General features: G+C 39.9%; 2 protein-coding genes across 3 annotated transcripts in view; both read right to left on the bottom strand.

Moving 5' to 3' along the window:
* The window catches only part of HCF173 (high chlorophyll fluorescence phenotype 173), a 147,529-nt gene that overhangs the window by 35,744 nt on the left and 91,840 nt on the right, over positions 1–19,945 (bottom strand). For both annotated transcript variants that reach the window (XM_089428116.1, XM_089428115.1), the window contains exons 5-7: positions 14,955–15,090; positions 14,706–14,810; positions 14,439–14,519 (exon numbers count right to left, since the gene is read on the bottom strand). In XM_089428116.1, coding sequence (XP_089284242.1) covers positions 14,439–14,519; positions 14,706–14,810; positions 14,955–15,090 — 322 coding nt within the window. The remainder of the gene's footprint in view (positions 1–14,438; positions 14,520–14,705; positions 14,811–14,954; positions 15,091–19,945) is intronic.
* On the bottom strand, positions 15,013–17,158 carry LOC149168093 (splicing factor U2af small subunit B-like). The gene has a single exon (XM_089428117.1). It carries the CDS (start codon positions 17,149–17,151, stop codon positions 16,915–16,917), a length of 237 nt encoding a protein of 78 aa, XP_089284243.1. The 5' UTR covers positions 17,152–17,158; the 3' UTR covers positions 15,013–16,914.

Genomic DNA, 19,945 nt, shown 5'->3' with positions numbered 1-19,945 from the left:
TTTTAAAACATTGGTTTCCGTTTTACCCCTTAAGATGAGGCACTTTATCGCTCATTTGAGTTGGGACATGCAAGGGTTCCTTTTGACAGATTAAGCATCAGCGTTCAAGAACCAGGTGATGACTAATGAGAGGGGTAGAGCTCATGCCACGCTTTTTCTCACGCACTAACTTATGTTCCGACCATCTTTTGGATTTTGACAATTCTTTTTCTTTCATTGTGGCCAAGTTATGCTCTTTCATTCTTTTAGCTGCATAAATATGCAGGATGTTAGATTTCTACAAACCTAGCACCCGACACTTAAATTCCTAGCAGAAAAATTGATCTACTGATTTAACGCACAACTAGGTTCCTAACACAATAAAATTCAGTGGCAACAAATATACCAATATCAATGACAATGACACAAACAATGTTTTTCCCAATCACAGTTCTTCATTGAAAATGAATCAAAACCTACTCGGGCTCTCGCCCTGGGAAAATGGTCTAATTGAAAAAGTACAAAAATGCAAATGCCTTAGATTTGATCCAACAGATCTTCCCTAGATTGGTGCTCGATTTCCTTGGCAGATCTAGATCTACAAGCTCCCTCCTATACTTCCTCGGACTCGGCACTCTGAAGTATCACACTCCTCCTCTTGAGGCTAGTTTCGTTGTATGGTGTGTCTTCTCCCTCTCCCTGGCTTTTCTTTTTATAAATTTACATTGAGTTAAATCCCTACCTCTAACCCTAATCTCAAAGTGATTAACAACAGAGATTAGATCCTGCCTCACTTGAGATTGATGGCCAGGATTAAAATAAAATCACTAAAGTAAATTACTTTACTTTTCCTAAGTTCCTTTTAGCTCAATAAGCCAACATACCAATATGTGCTTTTTCCTAAGTACCAAGAGTTCTTTATAGACTTGGTGGAATCTGTCGGTTGCTCCCCCCTACCTGAACCTTAAGAGGTTGACTCCCTCTGAGTTGTTCAACCCTCGAAGCCTCCCACTCCTTATTCTCTGTCACTATAATGCTTCTTGCCATTACTCTTGTGTTAAGTCCTTCTAACACTGCTATGGGTATGTCTCGGTCCTTTGAGACACCCATGAACTTTGCTACCAATTCCCTCAACTGGTATAGTCTCCCTATCTCCCTCTGAGGACTGACCTCCACCAATCCTGTTGGCTGCTGGTACTATCCTTCGTACCTAGTTCAGTCGGCCAAACCCTGCTAGAAACTTCTATTCACACTCTGTCACGGCAAATCCCCTTCCCAACAACTCCTTGTCCACAACATCCCACAGCTATCCACATCAGACTCTCAGCCTGATACACTATCCTATGATCTTGTGCTATGGTTGTTCCCCACAACTATTGTGCTAACCTAACTGTGGTAGACTTGCACATCCTTTGCATCTCACATGACCTACAATCAACCTTCGGTTGTCAGTGGCACTACACAAGCTGGTTAACAGCCTTTCTCCACGATTTACAAGTTGCTTTTCTATAGCAGCTTGCACACGTCCTGATAACCTGACATCTTTCGCTGGCGACTACTCTGACGACTTTGAACACCTGCACGCACCTCATTCTGCTACTTCTTCAGCCTGTTGCACATAGCCGAAGTCCCAACTCCTCAATCCACTTTGCAACTATTATCGAATCGTTGTCTCCTACACATAGATGCGGTGTCTACAATGTGTGATTGTTAGCTTGGTGTGACTCGACCCTTTCACCATGTTAGTTAGCCAATCTAGGCTCAATCCAGCCACCACCACGACCTGCCACCGCTATCTAAATTTTCTCTCAACAATCTTCCAACTAGTAATTTGCTTGCGTGACTTCCTCTTGTGTCCACGGGGCCGCAACATTATTGTGCACTTTATCAGCATCTCGATTTGCTTCTATTGACACTTCTCTTTGTAAGCCCTCTACTGAATCCTCACACTAATGTCGCTCCCTTGACCATGCTGCTCAATACCTTGGACCAATGTCTTGATTTGCTCCTATCGCAACCTGTTGCCAACTTCGCAGCCCTCGCAGCTATCAATTGTACCTAACCCGCTGCCAATCGAGCAGCTCTAGCAACTATCGAATGTACCTAACCCGCTGCCTTTCCCTTGATCCGATGCCTAGTCTCTGCGACGGTCTGCAGTTGCTCCTCGTGCTACTCTACCTCGTTGTGCCACCTCTTGCTATAGGTCGTTCCTTTCCTACGCCACTTTTCCACTCAATGCGACCCACGCCTGATTGTTTCCCCAAACCGCTTATCACCCTGTGCTTTGATGGTCGTGACCATGCATGCATGCGACCACTCTCAATTTCTTTCCACTGCCATCATTGGCCTTTCAGCAGGTGACTCCTTCAACTTACTCGTTTGGTAGTTGGGTATGTTGGCATGTCAGCCACTCAGCCATCAACTTCTTAAAAAAGAAAACAAAATCAGCCCTGCTCTGTGTAACATGTTACTGCTCAAACTAGCAGGGGGTCCTAGAGGGGCACTTGCTAGGTCAAGAGCAACAATGAAGCTAAAGTCCATTGTCACCACAGCTAAATCTTCCTACTCTTTATGGACTTTCATCGATGGGAGGATACTCGATATATAGAGAATCACGTATAATGGATAGATCAACTAAGATGGGTGTGAAGTGATCTCGAGGACACTTTCCTAGGGAAGGCTCGGGAATGGGACTTGCTTGCTTCTTAAGCAAAGTACAAAACTTTCTAGAAGGGATGAGGATTTAAGGGCTAGGTTTAAGGAGTGTGAATTGTAAAGGAGCTTCCAAAACCCTAAAATCCTTGTTGAACTTGGTTTCCCAAATGGTTTTTGAGGAGTTGTCTTTTCAAAGGTATGGGACCACACGAGACCAAGTGCACCCAGGTTAGGTCAAGAGGAAGGAGTTTAGCCACCAATGATAGTCTTGACCTAAACAAGGAGGAGAAAGGGACCAAGGAATGAATTTTCAATGAAAAGAAATGCAAGGATACGAGTGAGGTTTCTAGCCTAAGGGAAACCAAGGGCAAAAATTGGTCTTCGATTTATGGCTTGCGATATCTCAATATCCCACTGTCGTAATTTCATGAAACTTGAAGGGCTTCTTGAGGACACACCAAGGTAGTTGTGGACTAAAAATCGAAGTATTTGGATAGCTATATCGTGAGATAATTGATGCCCTAGGTGACCTAGAGGACTAGACCTAAAGAAGCAGAAAGGGGAGAAGGAAAATAGGTTTATGGTGATCACCTTTTGGTGGACCAGTGCCTAATCCTTTGGGGAGATTGGAGTCAGTTAGAATTATGACTATGGACCTTTGAATTTTCTAAGTCAAGGAGGCCTCAAAGATAACTTTGCTTGGCACTAGGGCAACAACAAAAACAACTTCAAAGACTTTACACTTCCTTTTGCAAGATAAATTGCTTGTCAATATGAATTTCAGTAATGAAACATCGCTCGGAACATTCGTTCATTATACATGGCCCATACATGAAGCATTCACTATCCAGAAACAAAAGTCCCACAACTTCGCATAAGGGATGCAACAAATAAGCCCTAGTATAGCGAAATCCCAACAACAATATATGTGACAAAATTAGAAAGAAAGAATAGCATTAAAATGTACTTACATGTATAAGAATATATCCAACCATCCAAAAAGTTGCCATCAAGAAGCTCCAAGACATGAAATTATCCAAACATCAAAATTCATTCCATGCTCCAAAAATTCGTCCTCCAAGAAGGATAGCGAAAATCTATAAAGAGATACTAGTTCCAAATCCAAGTGATGATGCTAAAATGAATCCTCATCACTTCTATTTATACACTTCTAATGAGTTCACTTTAGCTACTTGGGGCTACATTAGCCCCTAAAATAAAATAATGTGCAAAACGACTAACTTTTGGTGACAAACCCACCAAACTAGCTCATAAACAAAAGAATAAGTCTCTCAAGAGGTCGAATGATCAATAATACATGTCAATGGGGCTTCTAAGAAGCCTTATGAAGTCCATAAGTGCCACAATGATGAATAGGACTCCCAAAAGTAGTGGACAAAGGTTTGGCCCCTTGTTCTCCACATAATAAACATGTGGTGCTCCCAATGGGTGTGAGAGCACACAAGTGACCTCATGAGTCTCCAAGTAAGTCGAAGATTCATGTAGACCATCTATAAGGACTCAAATGATGGTGTAAGTGATGCTACATCAGCATACAAGTCCTGGGTCATCTACCAAGTGCATGGTACAACTGTGGGGTTGGCTGGGCAAAGGTGAACCATGTGCATCTTCCTCGTACAAAAGTTGAATCTCGAGCAATCTCTGAAAATCTTTGGGGATCCATGGAGTGATGTCTACTACTGTGGAGGCCCATGGCTCTCAACACACACCCTATGTGTGCCAATGTAGCCCTTTGGAGGGTTAGGATCCCGTATAGGAGACGAAACCCAAAATGGAGACCATCTACAATCCCGCATAAGATTTGATGCATCCCCTAGCCTTCCAGTACAAGAAGTCATCAAGGAAATCGAGTAGAAGAGATTACAAACCATGGACAACAAGTGGGGACTTCATAATGGCCATGCCCTTCCATAGTGGGTTTTGGCATGTGCTAATGTCTCCAAGCTCCAAATGGGGTTAACCAAGTATCCTATTAGGTGGTTTCTATTTCTAAAGGGAATAGTATGTCCAAAGTACATCCTTTAAAGGGTGGTGGCATGTGATAAAAGGATGAATGAGTAGGGAACGAAATGGGCAGGCCACATGCTGGGTACAAGGGTAGCTAATAAAAGGAAGCCCACACTTTGGTATAGAATGTATAGGAGGGAGAAATCGTGGTACATGAGGTGCCCCGACCTTGATTTTTCCACCTTTATATGCCTTTTGCATTTTATGATTCATTTCCCACTAAGGGTTGGGACAATCATGGGTTCCTGAATGATAAAGGAGGCTCATATAAGGCCTGTAGGAACCAGGGTGATGGCCATGATGATGGGGTAAAGCTCATGTATTGACCATGTGATAAATGTGTTTGTCCTGGCCATCTTTTTCATTTTGTGGTACATTTTCCTGTTGATTGTGGCCAATTAAGCTTTTACTTTTCTTTCCAACTGTATCAACCTCCAGGGCATCATTCTAAACCCGACCCAAGGTGCGGGCAAGAGGAAGGGTAAGGCTAACACTATGTGGACCCAAGTGGGAGAAAGGATGAATGGGACTATAATGAGTGGAAGGGAGTAATATATATGGATAAGGGAGCGGGACCACGCAACCAAAATCAGGGTTTCCCATGTAGTACCATCCCTAAAGCCCAAGGGTCAATAAAAGAGATCACAGGGGACTAAGGTCCAAGGTTAACATCCAAAAGAGGTCTATGGGACAAGAGCACAGACCTAGCCCACTCTTTCTGCTGAATCCTCCCATTAATCCATGCCCAGAAGTGTTCATGATAAGCAAACTATAATACTCAATTACCAAATGACAAGGCATACCATTAGGTTCAGGAAGCCCACCTTCAAACATACAATCATGACAGATGGGTGAGGGACCACATGGCTGGCTCAGGGGGCGGAGAAATGGCACAACGAGCTAGTTGGTTGCTACAAGGCGCTGTTGGCTTCCTGCTAAGGACCATCTTGGAGAAAAAAAAATCTCCTAGGGATATCACCCACAAAATGGTGAGTAACATGACCAAAAGCTCAATGTTGGCCGATTCGTTTGCCCCTAAAAGAATTTCTGCCTTTGCACAATCGTGGTCGAACCTAGCCCAACAATCTTGTACAAACCCTAGCTTCTAAGTTTTGTGATTCTGAGATCAACTTTCTTCAGAGTTTCTAGTCAGATACCATGTTATATTTTTGCAAACCTAACACCTGACACTTAAATTCCTAGTAGAAAAATTGATCTATTGATTTAAATGCACAGCTAGGTTCCTAACACAATAAAATTCAATGGAAATAAATGTACCGATCTCAATCAAAATGACACAAACAAATTTCTGCGCAATCACAGTTTTTCATTAAAAATGAATCGGAATCTACTTGGTCTCTCGTCTTGGGAAAATGGCCCAACTAAGAAGATACAAAAATACAAATGCCTTGGCTCTGATCCAACAAATCTGCCCTAGATTAGTGCTCAATCTTTTTTGCAGATTTGGATCTCCAGGCTCCCTCTTGTACTTCTTCGAACCCAGCACTCTGGAGTATCACACTCCTAAGGTTAGTGTCGTTGTATGGTGTGCCTTCTCCCTCTCCCTAGCCTTGCCTTTTTAACTTTACATTGAGCTAAATCCCCAACCCTAACCCTAATCTCAAAAATGATTAACGACCATGATTAAATCTCACCTCACTTGAGATCAATGGCTAAGACTAAAATAAAATCACTAGAGTAAATTACTTTACTTTTCCTAAGTTTCTTTTAGCTCAATAAGCCAACATATTAATCTGTTATTTAATTACATTAGCAACTTTCTCACACTTGAGCTAGTGCTCTAAGGAGAACGTGTGTGACATCTGCATACCTAGACACAAGCCCTATGCAAAAGTACTTGCCCAAGCTACAAAAAAAATCACAGGGCAATATTTTCCGACCTGACTCAAGGATGTGGATGTGAGTGCCAAATCCCATTGAACCAATGACAGTTAACCTGAAGAATGAAGATGATATCAAAGGAAATGATGTGACATGGGAAATGTTAAGTATGGAAAAGGAGAATGGACACATTACTTTAATCCAAGTTTTCCAAGTAGTGCCCCTCTTATAACCCTAACGCCTTTTGGGAGGTCCCATTGGACCAGGGCTAAAATATTAACCCCCTTTGGTAAGGTGAGAGAACAAGTTTACAATCAAGATCGGTCAATCATCCAAATCACCCTTTTATCCATATTGTAATATTCCAAATTGAAATCTACAGCAAATAACAGATGCATGAACTAAAATACAACAATAAAAATTTGAACAAGAGCACAAATCAGAAAACCCCAAAATCTAGGCAATAGTCCTGAGCCATTTTATTAATTATGCATGGAAAATTAAGTACAATAGGATGAATTCCATAGAACCTGAGCTTGCTACAACAAGCAACGCACACCCCAGGTTAGAATGTGTAGGATCACGTGCTGGAATTGGCCCAAATCTATAGCTCGAACTTGCCCAGAAACTCCATTGCGCACTACTTAATGGAACTGATCGTCCTCCTCAAAATAATGCTTGGAATGCTCTGTAATTGCAGCTACAAGCTCCTCTCCTCAAACCCGAAAATTCCCAAAAAAGGTTTGGCCTATCTCCAAGCCAAAGTCGAACCCACAAAATGGTGCAAATTCCCCAGCCAACTAGCAATTCGCCTTACTATAAGAATTAGGATTTCAGGCCCGAATATCGCCTAGAAAATTTTGTAAAATTAGTTAGAGACTCCTCTTAATAAACCCACAAAAACCCAAAAATGGTTTGGGTTGAATCCACAAACCCCCAATGGTCCCCAACAAGTTCAAATTGCCCAATTTGGCTAGAAAACGCCCCACAAAACTGATTTTCTTGAATTAAGCCCAAATTTACCATTGGAAATCTCTCCCAACTTTGGTTAAATTCTCCCCTGAAGAATACCTCCAACATCCGACCCTTATCTCTCCTCAACCTTTGTTCCTCCAACCCCTGTGCACTTCCAGAAATGTAGAATTTTGGCCCCAAGAATTCTCTCAACTCAGCCCTGCTAATCACCAAAAAATATTCAACTAAATTAGGGGAAAAACCCTTGAAAATCCTTTGGTGTTCTTCTCTTCCGTAACTAATCTCCCCACAAGCAATTTGAACCACTTCTGCGCCCTGGAAGAAAAACATACCAATTAAAATAACTTGCAAATACGCCCAATGGAAAATCTGAATTGAGCTCCCCAAATTGCCTCACTAGGGAGACACTCAAAGTTCTCCAAAATGAGGGTGGAATTCCCGCTCGGGAATTCCTTGTGCTGAACAACACAGTTGTCTTGGCTAAGCAGCTCAAGAGAACTAATGTTAAATTGTCAAATGATCAAAGATACCAAATGGAGACCTCCAAGCTCTATTTATAATTGTTGGCCCTCTCTCCATTGGTGGTCCCCACTTTCCACTAATTCACACCCCTTCCTTTCTCTCTCTCTTCTCACTAGTGCGAATTGCTCCATTGGGTCGAATTTCCTTCTCTTGTGGCCATCACATTCCACTAGAGCTATAATTTTCTATTTCTCCTAAGTCCCATATGCCAAAAATGTCTCCAATGCCCAAATGACAAAATTGCGTTATGCTTAGAACCTCCCCAGTAAACTCCATTAATCCCCTCAAATGAAAAATCAAATTGGGGATATTAGTAATATTGCACATACTAAATGCCCAAAACATTAAGTAAATGCACTTGATTGCAAAATGATCAAAGTACCTATTGAGTGATGTCCACCTTCATCCAAGAGAAATGTTGGATGTTGAGAGGCACGTCACTAGTGCAAATGGCGGAGGAAAGTGGCATATCATCACCAATGAGAAAATGTGTAGGGTTGTTGATTGTCCAAGATAGAAGACAAGTTTTCTCCTATAGGGTTACCCATTTTGGTGGGTAACATAACCAAATATTTTCACCAAGGCTATGAAAAATTGTAAATTGTAGCTAAACAAGTCTTAATTTAGAAGTGCATTTTCATGTCAGAAGCAAATCTCAGACTTATGCTTACAAATTCCATTTCATAGATTGGACATTTTTAGTTATCAATCTTTATCATAACTTGGCGGTATTTGTGAAATGTATATCTCAATTAAAATTTAATATATTCATTTTCATCCTTCCTCTTGCATGGACTACCTTCACCATCTCACCACGTCTCTACCTCTGGGTTTCCTACTTTTTCTTCACATGCCTAGTATAACTTACATGAAAAACCAGGATTTAAATGAACATCTAAGCAGAATTTAATAACGAACATCTAACTAGGATTTAATAATGAACATCCTTTTGTGGATAGTCTTTCCTTATAGGTTAATAATCAACCATGAATGATACCTAATCTGATTAGTGACACATCTAACCTGATCAGTGACATGACTCAATTCAAAATAAAGCATCTACACATGATCTTGTTCCTGTGAGAGAATGCTTAAATCTGGATCTCATTTTTCCATGGCTTTTGAAGGTAATGCGATCATTAAACGGTCAAACGCGAAGAAAATTTCATTGGTAGACTAATTCCTTAAGAATCAGGGCACATTAGACATGGCTTCTTGTCATACCCAAAACATTTGCTCCTCTCATATCTTCCCACATGGGTAGGAGAATGACACAGGAAAGAAAATGTTGTAAAATTGTCTAAATAAGGGACGAAAACAAAACAGATACTCCATTTTCATGCATAATGATTATACATCTCCCTCATACTCGGCTATAGAAAGCCCTTTTCAGCACAAAATATTAATAGCAAAAATATATTTCAATGTGGACCATAAATAAAATACTTCAATATCCACCTTGAGCAAAATAATTTTATATTGATTTTGAAGTTTATATCTATATATATTATAGAGAGAATTTACTTATTCACCAAATAGGTGCTTTCTACTTCTTAGTATGGTGGAGATGGGTAATTCCTTCAATGGTTAACATGGAGTTGACATATGGAATTTAACAAAATATTAATAAGAAACAAATTATTTCAATGTGGGCCATAAATAAAATATTCCAACGTCCATGTTAACACAAACATAGGGATTTCACACACCAATTTGGTGTCTAGCTGGCCATGACCTTAAAATTAGGTTATATTTTGGCCACATATATATAAAGAAACTGAAAGTAAAAAAAATCTCATTCCATGTATAGGTGCTTCCAATAAGAGGGAGATGTGTAATTCATTATGAATTTTCAATCTCAATCTCCACTTTAATTAAAATATTTCAATATCAACTCTCTCTCTCTCTCTCTCTCTCTCTCTCTCTCTCTCTCTATATATATATATATATATATATATATATATATATATATATATGCACAATTGAAAGTAAAAGGCTTCTTATAGTTAAAACATTTTAAAGGTGTCTTTCTCAGTGTAAGGGAGATGTATAATTCCTTCCACGTTCTGTTGAGAAATCTAGGGCATTCAAAGTTAACAATTTCTCTGCTTGATAATTGCTTGTGATGCACTTTTACTTCTTTATCTTATAGTCTTTTCTTCGTTAGCTTATTAATGTGTTATTTCATCAAGACAATTACCACAATGCATAAAAGACAAGTGACACAGTATGTAGGCTTCTTCAGCCAGGGCCAAAACCTCTCACCTCTTGAGAGGAAAACCCGATCAAAATTCTTCTTCTAGATCTTCAATTGATAAGTACCAAGACCATGACACAGACCCTTGACTCTAGTGTCCTCCCAAGAACCTTGTCACTAACCTTGATGCTCTGCCTCTTCCTTTCCTCACCTTTCTTCTTGACCTTGAACTGCTTCACCCCTGCTCCTTCTAGAGAAACTCGGTCTCTATCTTTTCTACTGCACCTTCACAACTTCCCTAGAGAATCTCAGTCTCTAGGTCTTCTATAGATGAACCCAGTCTCTACTTCAATCACCCAAAAGATACCTTCCTTTGCTACCCAGAAGAAACTCCACTTCGCAGGTCCCAGAAGAATCCTTCTTTGTATGCCCAAAAGAATCCTATCTACTGCCTCTTTCGCTGATCCAGAAGATCCTTCTTCGCTGCCCCAGAGGAGTGAATTTCGTATCCCTAGAGGAAACCCTTTCACTACCTTTACTTCACACTTTATTTTGCACCCTTCTTCGCTCTTCTCTTAGACCGAAATCAAATCGAATTGCTTCCCTTGAATGGAGGTCGATTTCTCCAATATATACACCTCATCACTGGGTCTTTAGGCCAACTTGACAGTTGGAGTTTAGGCCGACTTGTTCTAGCAGTTTCTTCATCATTTGTAGGTCGACTTGAAGAGGTTAGGTGACAAGTTCTTGGAGGACACTTCACATAGATAATATTGACCTTTTACAAAGTGTAACATGACTTTATTTACATGACAATGACTCTTACATTTTATGGATGATAAATAAATCCTAAAGACTCTCAATGGGAGTCTTGACTCAAAAACAAAATCCCTTGCTCATGAAACCCATGAAGCAAGTCAATATAATATTTTTTCTTTATTTACATCTCATTACATAATTACATGTCATTATGAAGACCGTACCTAGTTACACTTTTCAACACTCCCTCTTAACTAGGGAGGTATTCATAATGGTATTTGGACTTTCTCAGTCTGAAGAATCTCTCATAAGAAGAATCCAGATTTGTAACTCATTTGTATAGCATCATATCAACCAACATTGTTATATAGCAAGGCCTTGACTAACAACTCTCTATCTCCGCAAGATCAGAGCACAATGCTGGCGAGACCAATGATTTATAAACAAACTCATCATTGTCTCTCTCGGAACATACCCCACCCGGGTTCACTCAAGATATGCTCCATAATGACTATTCTTTTCTTGGACTCACCAGTCCCTCAAAGAATATTGGTCCTCCACAACTACTCTTACTTTTGGATGCCCTATCTCATCCTCAAAGAGCATATGATGCCAAAAGGTTACAAAATCCTCCATTCTATCTTCCCAGGTGAAGAATAGAACGAGTTGTCTATCTCTCCTTTTCAAACCAAGAGGACCTATTCCATTAAAGGAATGTACTCATTCCTATCACAGAGGAAGGTACCTAAGCTTCCTGCTTAGGAATTTCCCAAGTTTCTTCCAAGTAAGAAACTTCTTTTCAGGCTCCCTCTTAACCAGGAGCCTCTCGCAGCTCCTTATGTGGATATCCTTAAACAACCAGCTGCTTGAAGATCTCCTTCCTTCAATGTCATGAATTTCGACTTCGTCAATGAGTCTTCATCTTTGGGAACTTCTATACAGGGAACAAATCATCCATCACTTTTGTCCATGAGTTAGTCATGTCCTCAACTCATCAGAAAGTGATCCATCAGATTTTCCATTTGGCTTTGCCTCATGTCATTCTGCTTTCATGCCATAATTTTCGGAAGGGCATTACATCCTTTTATATGGTCTGCTTGGAAGTCATTCACAGATATTCCCTTTGACAGTCCTACATAAGCCTAACCAGATGTTAATTCAAAAATAATCAATGAACACTTCAAATCAAAATTACCTTTGTGATGATCTTTCACCATGACATCTTCCTGTAAATGTCAGCATCCTGTATACAGATTGACACATCTCCCACATATATTTAGTGTCAAAGGTCTCTATCTGTTTCTGACTTCCATCAAAGTCTTCACATCTTTCTAGGAGATATTCCAGTCACATCTTCTTGGACTTTGGATGTTTGAATGCCTTCTACCTTCGTTGCATATTATCACGATCTCTTCCTATCTTTTCTCACACACTTCATTCCCAGGAGCTTCCAATCAAAGTTCCTTGAGTGTAGTCAGCTTCCTCGTGATTCATATGAAAATATATTATGTTGATTTCATCTAGTGTGACTTACGTTTTTTTTTTTTTGCTGCAACTTTTTAGAGGAGGAGATCCTTTCTTTTCTTGATCATATTTCCCAGGATGGAAATAGTGATCCATATTATCTGCAACCATATGACATGACTTTCGTAATAATCTATGCAAGCATACATACCTCATCTTTCTTTCAGTCATCCAGACTTCCTGTAGCAGCTTCATTCGAAAGGACTTTATCCTTCAAATGTGCTTTCTTGTTTTGACATTATACCATCATTTCCTTGAATCCCATGAGTTGGAATTCCCGATGAAAACCTTGCTTTTCATTCTAAATCGGTGAATTGAATCCTTTGATAAGAATTTCATTAGAGAAGCTCGAGGATGTTTCATATCCTTACCTGGCAGATGTTTTCTTTATTGACTATGAGGGTCCCAGTTGATGATGACTTATGCTTCTTTTTATGAGTATCAATGAGGTTTACTAAGAGCTTCCTATTCTTTGTAATCAGTAGCCTTTGTACCAGACATACTTTCTGCTAACCATGACACTAGCTCTTACTTATAATGCTTCTGTCATGCTGTTTTCTATTCTGATGCATCCTATCTTATTTAAACTGCACCCTATAATTTACAAGTGGAAAGTACCTTCCAGAGAAGAAGATCATCTCAGTCATAGTAGAGATCTTTTACTTCTTCATTCTTAGGCTTCTTTGACTCGGGTTCTTTCACTTCTTCAGTAATGTGTGCTTCCTCCCTATTCCTCTTGTCCTTACTATGATTAGGACAATCTCTTCTATAGTGCCCAAGTTCATGACACCCATAGCATCTTATCTTATCCATGTTCTTCCTTTTCTTTGGAGGACCGAACTTTCCAAATTTTCCCTTTCTTCTTGTCATTGCAGCATATGTTTGATTCTGCTCACCTGGTCCGACATCAACCTTTGCCTTCATTCTGGTTTCTTTGATCTTACAGAGTGACCATAGATCTTGAAATGGAGTAGTCTCTTTCTTCCCATATAGACTTGAAGTGAAGTTACCCCACTCTTCTAGTAGTGCATTTAGTGCCACTGTGGTCATCTCTCTATCAGACATAACTTCTCCTAGTTCTTGTAGTTGATCTCGAATTTTTTATATCCTCATAAAGTATGAGGCTATTCTGTCTTCCTTGGATATCTTTAGTTTGTAGAGTTCTCTCCTTAAGGAGATTACTTCTCCTGGGACACTTACGGAAAACAACTCTACCAGTTTGTCATATATAGCTTTTGCAGTCTCCAATTTTGATACATATGGGATTAGAGAGTCTTTTATAGATTCTATAAGAATCCTTTGGGCTCTCACTTCTCCCTTCATGTATCTAGCATGAGCTTGAGTATCTTCTTTTGGAGGTTGGGTTAATGATCCCTTAATGTGATCCATGACTTCATTCTCAACAAGATTTAGGTCTGTCCTTTTCTTCCATGCAAGGAAATTTACAGCCCCAACCAATTTATTGCTTTCCTTGCAAAAAGACATTTTGATATTATCAGATATAGTCATAGACTTACTTGTAAGGTTGTTGCTTGCTTCCTCCTTAACCTTGATGTTCATAGACGACCATATTCTTAGTGATTGATGAGAGAGAGCTTGATTCACAATTTTTTCTTGAGTTGAAGAGCTTGCACTCATTTGATGATGTGATGATACCTGAAGTGCTTCTTTCTTCCTGCCTTCTTTGAACACCAGCAAACATGAAAATCCACTTCCAAAGACCAGAACTGACTTTTGAAATGTGCCAATTTATTAGAACCAACTACATAGGTATTTACCTTTCTTCTGTCATAAAAGTACAGAGATGCATCAATGATATGAAGATCAAGTACGAAATGATTTAATTGCAAAGTTGATGCTACCTTAGCTAAAGACACCCTGCAAAATAAATAAAATCTTGGTGTTCTTATGTTGTTGATTTAACAGCATGGAAAAATAATGAAATAAAATAACTTACTGGCAGAGCCTTTATGTATTCCAAAATCATCTTGAAGCTGCTGGTGTCCTGCACTGCTTGTTTTGCACCAACAGTTGATTTCTGTGGCATTTGACCAACAGGAAACGCATATTATGTCAAGTTTTGATCTAAAGTAAAATAATAATGCTATGTCCTTCACATAGGCATTAGATGTACAGATTCTGAAGCAATTTGGTTATTATAACTTAGCTATAAAGAACAAGACGAGCTTAAAGCAAATGTTGCACAAGAAAGAAAATAGCAGACCTGTTTTCTTGGTTCAAATCGGATTCTCAAAGTGTGCACTAGGAATGGATCTAGTGAAGGATCCTCTGGCTTCACAGGCCGGAAAGCTGAGAAGGGTATCCTAAACTGCATGGTTTTCAAGACAATAATCTCAAAGAGTTGCATTCCTTGATTGTTGGAGCTTTCAAACGCATAAAATAAATCAATTAATATCTGCAAGAATTGGGCTTGTCAAAACTTGAAATATTTCACAGAGCAGAAGTTGCCAACCCTGCCAAAGCCCACACGTGTGGTAAAGCGTGCAAAGTAGAGTTTGCTTTGAGATGTATCCCCAGATGGTCCAGCTTCAAGAATTACTATGTATCCCTTTCCATCTCCCCCAATAGATAATAAGAGACCTTCATACCTATCCAGAAGAAAAGAAAAGAGATCAAGGGAAAATTTAAAAACCTTATGGTTATGAAGAGAGAAAAATTGTACAAGGTGTTACCACATAAAATGACATGGCCTTGGGCCTGTTTTTCATCCATGATGTCAAAACTGAAGGCATTGGTCCTAAAAATGTGAGCACCAGAGAAGAAACCCTCTGCATGTTTCTCAGAAAATGAGTTAGGGCTGCGTGTTTTCAGAATTGTGGCATGCTGTATGGAGATGGGAAGGAGGATGAATCTTCAGTATACTCAAATTCCCCAATATGTGCATTTTTAATTTCCTATATGCAGGCAAAGAATTCTATCTGAGACATGCCTCCCTGATGCCTTCACTGGCAGTCCTAGGATGATAAAATAACTTCATTGTGAATCTTGAATAGTTCAACAGTTGTGGATGGTAATGCACATGACCAATATTTAACAAGGAATCCACTGCAGTATTGAAGGCACAGTGCATATGGACTGAAATCAGGATCCCCAGATCCAATGGTAGAGTTAAATGGGCAGTTGATCAACAGTAAGTGCAGTTGGGTGTTCCACAACTCATAGCTGCAACATCAGTGATTCATTTTGCTTGTTCACAGGCTTGTTTGAAAGCTGCATTAAGTATAGAATGGGTTGACGAAGTCCTTATGGTGCATGGGAGTTGGGCTGAGGTGCATTAGGCGCAATTGCTAATATTTTTTACTTGATAAAATCAATAGACCCTAAGTAGCAAGGAGAGTAAAGAGCTTGTAACGGATATCCAAGATATCTTATCAATTTTGAGGAACATTGAGAATGTTTTGCCAATACAAGAGCCTAGAAACATGGATCAAATTAGACTTGACCAAATGGGGAAGGGCACAAGCCATTTTTTCTGGTTTTAAGGAGATGAATTGTGAATGTTTCTAAAGAAACTATAATCATCTCTGAAATTTTCATACACAATCAATTTTGGACAATAAGAGTCACATTTATTGCATACTAACGTCCTCTACAAATTGAAGGGTAATGAGGGATGAAATAGCCTATTCAACCCCATAGGCTATAGTCTTGTTAAAGAGGTAAAAACCCAATTTTTCCTATGTTGGGGCAACATTCAGCTGGCTAGGGCTAAATTAGGGGTTGCACACACAACCACTCACATTGTGGAGCCCATGGAAAATCTATAAATAGAAAAGGGTTGAGATCAAATGAGACATCACCAATTGTGGATCATATCATCTGATTTTTTGAGCTAAGCTCTGAGGTTTTTAAGACCCCTTCTTGTTGGACACCTAATCCTAAAGGGTTAGTGTGGAAGCCAAAAAGACTAAGTAGTCCAAGAGACCTTGGGATCTGAAACCCAAGACTCATAACATTGTATTATAAATGTACATCTCCTGTTAATAAAAAAATGAACTCACTGATTTATCTTTCCTATTCTTTGCTGTCCATGTGTGTTTAACATGGTATCAGAGCGGGCGAATTCTGGCCCTGCTCATTTTTGAACCACTTGTTTTGTGGTCTCTACCTACATGTCAGTTCTGTCTTTCTACTAATTAGAATTGATCAGAATTGCCACCTTATTGAGCGTTTTATTTCTCATTCTGCGCCATATTCTTTCCTGCGCTTTGGGCCTGACACTGACACGGTATCTCTACCCTTGTCAGCTCATACTTGAGCGACTTGTTTTGTTTTGTGGCCTTTCTACATAAAACGCTTATGCGCCACTGTGTAGTAACACCTATTCTCTTCAGTTTTTGATACCATTGTGTGCGTTATTCTTTGCATTTCTCTGTATTTTCCCATGCAAAAATGCAAAAACGCTTCTGCCATTATTCTGTCCTCAAACGCCTCTCTCGTTCATTTGCAACGCGTCGTTTACTGTTCTGCTCTGCCTCTGTCGTTCTGTCCACTGACATGTTAGATAGAAGAAGTGTAGGGCTGATACTAGGCCTTGTGTGAAGTCGTGAACAGCGATCCCCATGCCTGCAAACCCCAGTTTTGAAGTAGAAAGGGCAATTTACTCTATCTTTCTCCGTACCAAAGATTGAAGCTAAATGTTCTGCCATGGCTTCAAATAACTACTAGATTCAGACTTTCACAGATTATCAGCACTTCCACAACCTGTGATTGAGCCGATTACAGTTGGAATTCCTTCCAACTTGTGGAGTGAGTGGACGGCTTCACAATCTGTGGACTCAAACTTCGTACTGTGTAACCTCCAGTGCCTTCCTTTTTTCTTATTGTCACTCGGACACCCGACGTTCGGTTGCGCCAGAAACACAAAGGCGAGATCTCAATAGAGGAAGTATGCGGTGATGGTTTGAAAGACTTATCTGGAGGAAGAAATTTGTGAAAATATACATCTCCACCAGCTTCAGACATATGCTCAAATAATAAACTCTGAACACCCATGTGATTTGCAGTTGATTCAAGCTTCAAGTTCATAATCTCTTTGGTTAGTTCACTTGCATCCTTTGTATTCTGCTCTAAATACCTTGGATTTGCAGATCCGGGCATAAGCGCATTCTCCGAAATGTACGTATTCTTGGCGAGCACAGGCAACAGCATAAGGGTGAGAAACCCTGCCAAGCAACACACAACGCTGATGGGAACGGCGTAGCGGATGAGCAGAGCTCCCAAACGCACTATTAATCGACGGTTGTTCTTCTTTTCTTCCATTGCCATATCTTTGCCTTCACAGAACAGTGTTGTGGATGGCCTCTTTGATTTATGATATTCAGCATTGTCGATGACTATGAGAATCCAACTGTTTGGTTTGTTTTTATTGTGTGAAAGTCCCGTGGGTGTACATTGTACAGGTCGTTAATCCAGCACAAATTGTAACTAAAGTTGTCTTGGTGCGGAGCAGGAGGGGCTCGAGGTGAGATACCTCCAAAAACTTTGTCCGGAGTGAAACTATTGTTGTCCTGGCGCGGAGCCGGAGGGATTCGAGGTGAAAGACCTCCAACAACTTTGGAGTGAGCTTTAAATGTTTTCAAGTGCACCTATTTAACAGTCGACCAACCTACGACCATAGTCTATGGAATGAAAAGATTGAACGAAAACCATGTCAGAGAGTTTTTTTTGTTCTCGCGCCTTGCACCTTCGGCTCTGAGCATTTGGGGTGGGCATATTTGTACTCAATAGGTCGTTGTTTATTTCTATTACAGTCGTCTGAAGAGAAAGAAAACCAATCCCTGTGATTTTTCGAGAGTTAGCCTTTAAAGGTTCAATTACAGTGAATTGAAGAGCATCAATAGCACGTTAGGTGATTCGATGTAGCTGGGGAAAAGGATATTTGGTGTTGACTTCAATGGATGTTGGCCCTCTGCTCGTTATAGACACAGATCTGCAATGATTGATGATTAATGTCCCGAGCATACTAAAGCTCCTCCCAACACATTCTCTGTTTGTTTGTTAAACAAAGTGAATTCAAATGCTCCTGCTAAACAATAGCCTGCAACGTACCCTCTCTGTGTTTAGCGTTGACTATGTATGAAACATTGAATTGAAGACCACTTTATTTTTCAGTATTTGATTTCAAGCTTTAGTCTTTGGAAGGCAAAGCGATCACAGAGAGAAACCAATTAAAGTTTTTTTTTTCTGGTGTCTGGTAATCTTCTAGAAGGCATACGAAGAAGGGAATTTGATTTCTTCCGGTTGCGCTTTAAGTTGGGTGTTACAGCAAAGAGGACATCAAACTTCCTCATCTCATTGGATGTGTGGCTGTGAATATATTGAAGACACTCCATATTTATTTCTCTGTCTTGGAGCTGAATACGTTGCATATATTATCACTGTGGTGTTTTCTCTGTAATGATGGAGCTTCTTTGATGTTATAACACTTATCTACAGCCACTGTTCTTCCTAACATTTGCTGGTATATTCTACTTCAGATCTCTGTTATTATTAGAGTTGATATATCAGAGGTATATGTAATCCATTCCTGTAGTTGAAGTACAAATTTCAAAGAAGGAAGAAGTCATTTAGTTGTGCATCCATACTGGTATACCTGAGCATTTTAAGGGTGAAACATATCTATTGTATCTGTGTTGGAAGGACTTTGAGCCTCTCATTCTTGCTGGACACAAATCTGGTATTGGGCAATGTATTTTTCAAACTGATATTCTTAATTTTTGAAATCTTCAATAGCTGGGGTTTGTCTAGACTTGCTGAGTATTCATTTCTTTGTTGAGACAATGGCTAGATTTGATGATGTATTAGAGTTACTGAATACACTAATACACTCCACTATTGGTGGGAAGGTAAATGTTAGCAAAGACACTCTTTGTGACATTCAGACCTGCCTGCATGATGCACAAGAAAAGATCGAATTTTTACAGCTTGAATCTCAGCTACAGCAAGAAGAGCTACATCAAAATAGACACCATTCTGAACCTGTTTTTGTTTAGAACATTGAGACAACCACCCATCAACAGCATGTTAATAATGTTACCGTTCATTCAAACAAAGCAGCAATTGTACATGCAGATGCAGAAACTCAGTCTGCACTTCCCAAGCCCATCATCAGACCTTGGGAACAACTTGTCCACAACAAGCACAGAACTGGTCTTGGATATGACAAGGACTTGTCCTTTCATATTCCAGACTATGCCAAGCCCATTCAGTTTCAGAGTGCTGGATTCATTGGTGACAGTTCACCTGCTCTTCATGACAGTTCACCTCCAGCTGTTTCAGATTCTGCCCCTCTTCCACAAAAACAACAGATCGTGAAATGCCAACACTGTGACCGAGTTGGCCATATGAAAGATCACTGTTTTGATCTTCATCCATGTAAGCACTGTCATAAAACTAGCCATCCTTCACACAGATGCTTCAGAAACAAACGTCTTGCAAGAA

Source organism: Pinus tabuliformis, chromosome 4_2 (genome assembly GCF_031772625.1).
Source record: "Pinus tabuliformis cultivar Carrire ecotype Pingquan chromosome 4_2, CPIR1, whole genome shotgun sequence".
Lineage (NCBI taxonomy): Eukaryota > Viridiplantae > Streptophyta > Pinopsida > Pinales > Pinaceae > Pinus > Pinus tabuliformis.
Note: the sequence above shows the minus strand (reverse complement) of the source record. Positions and strands in the feature narration are given on the sequence as shown.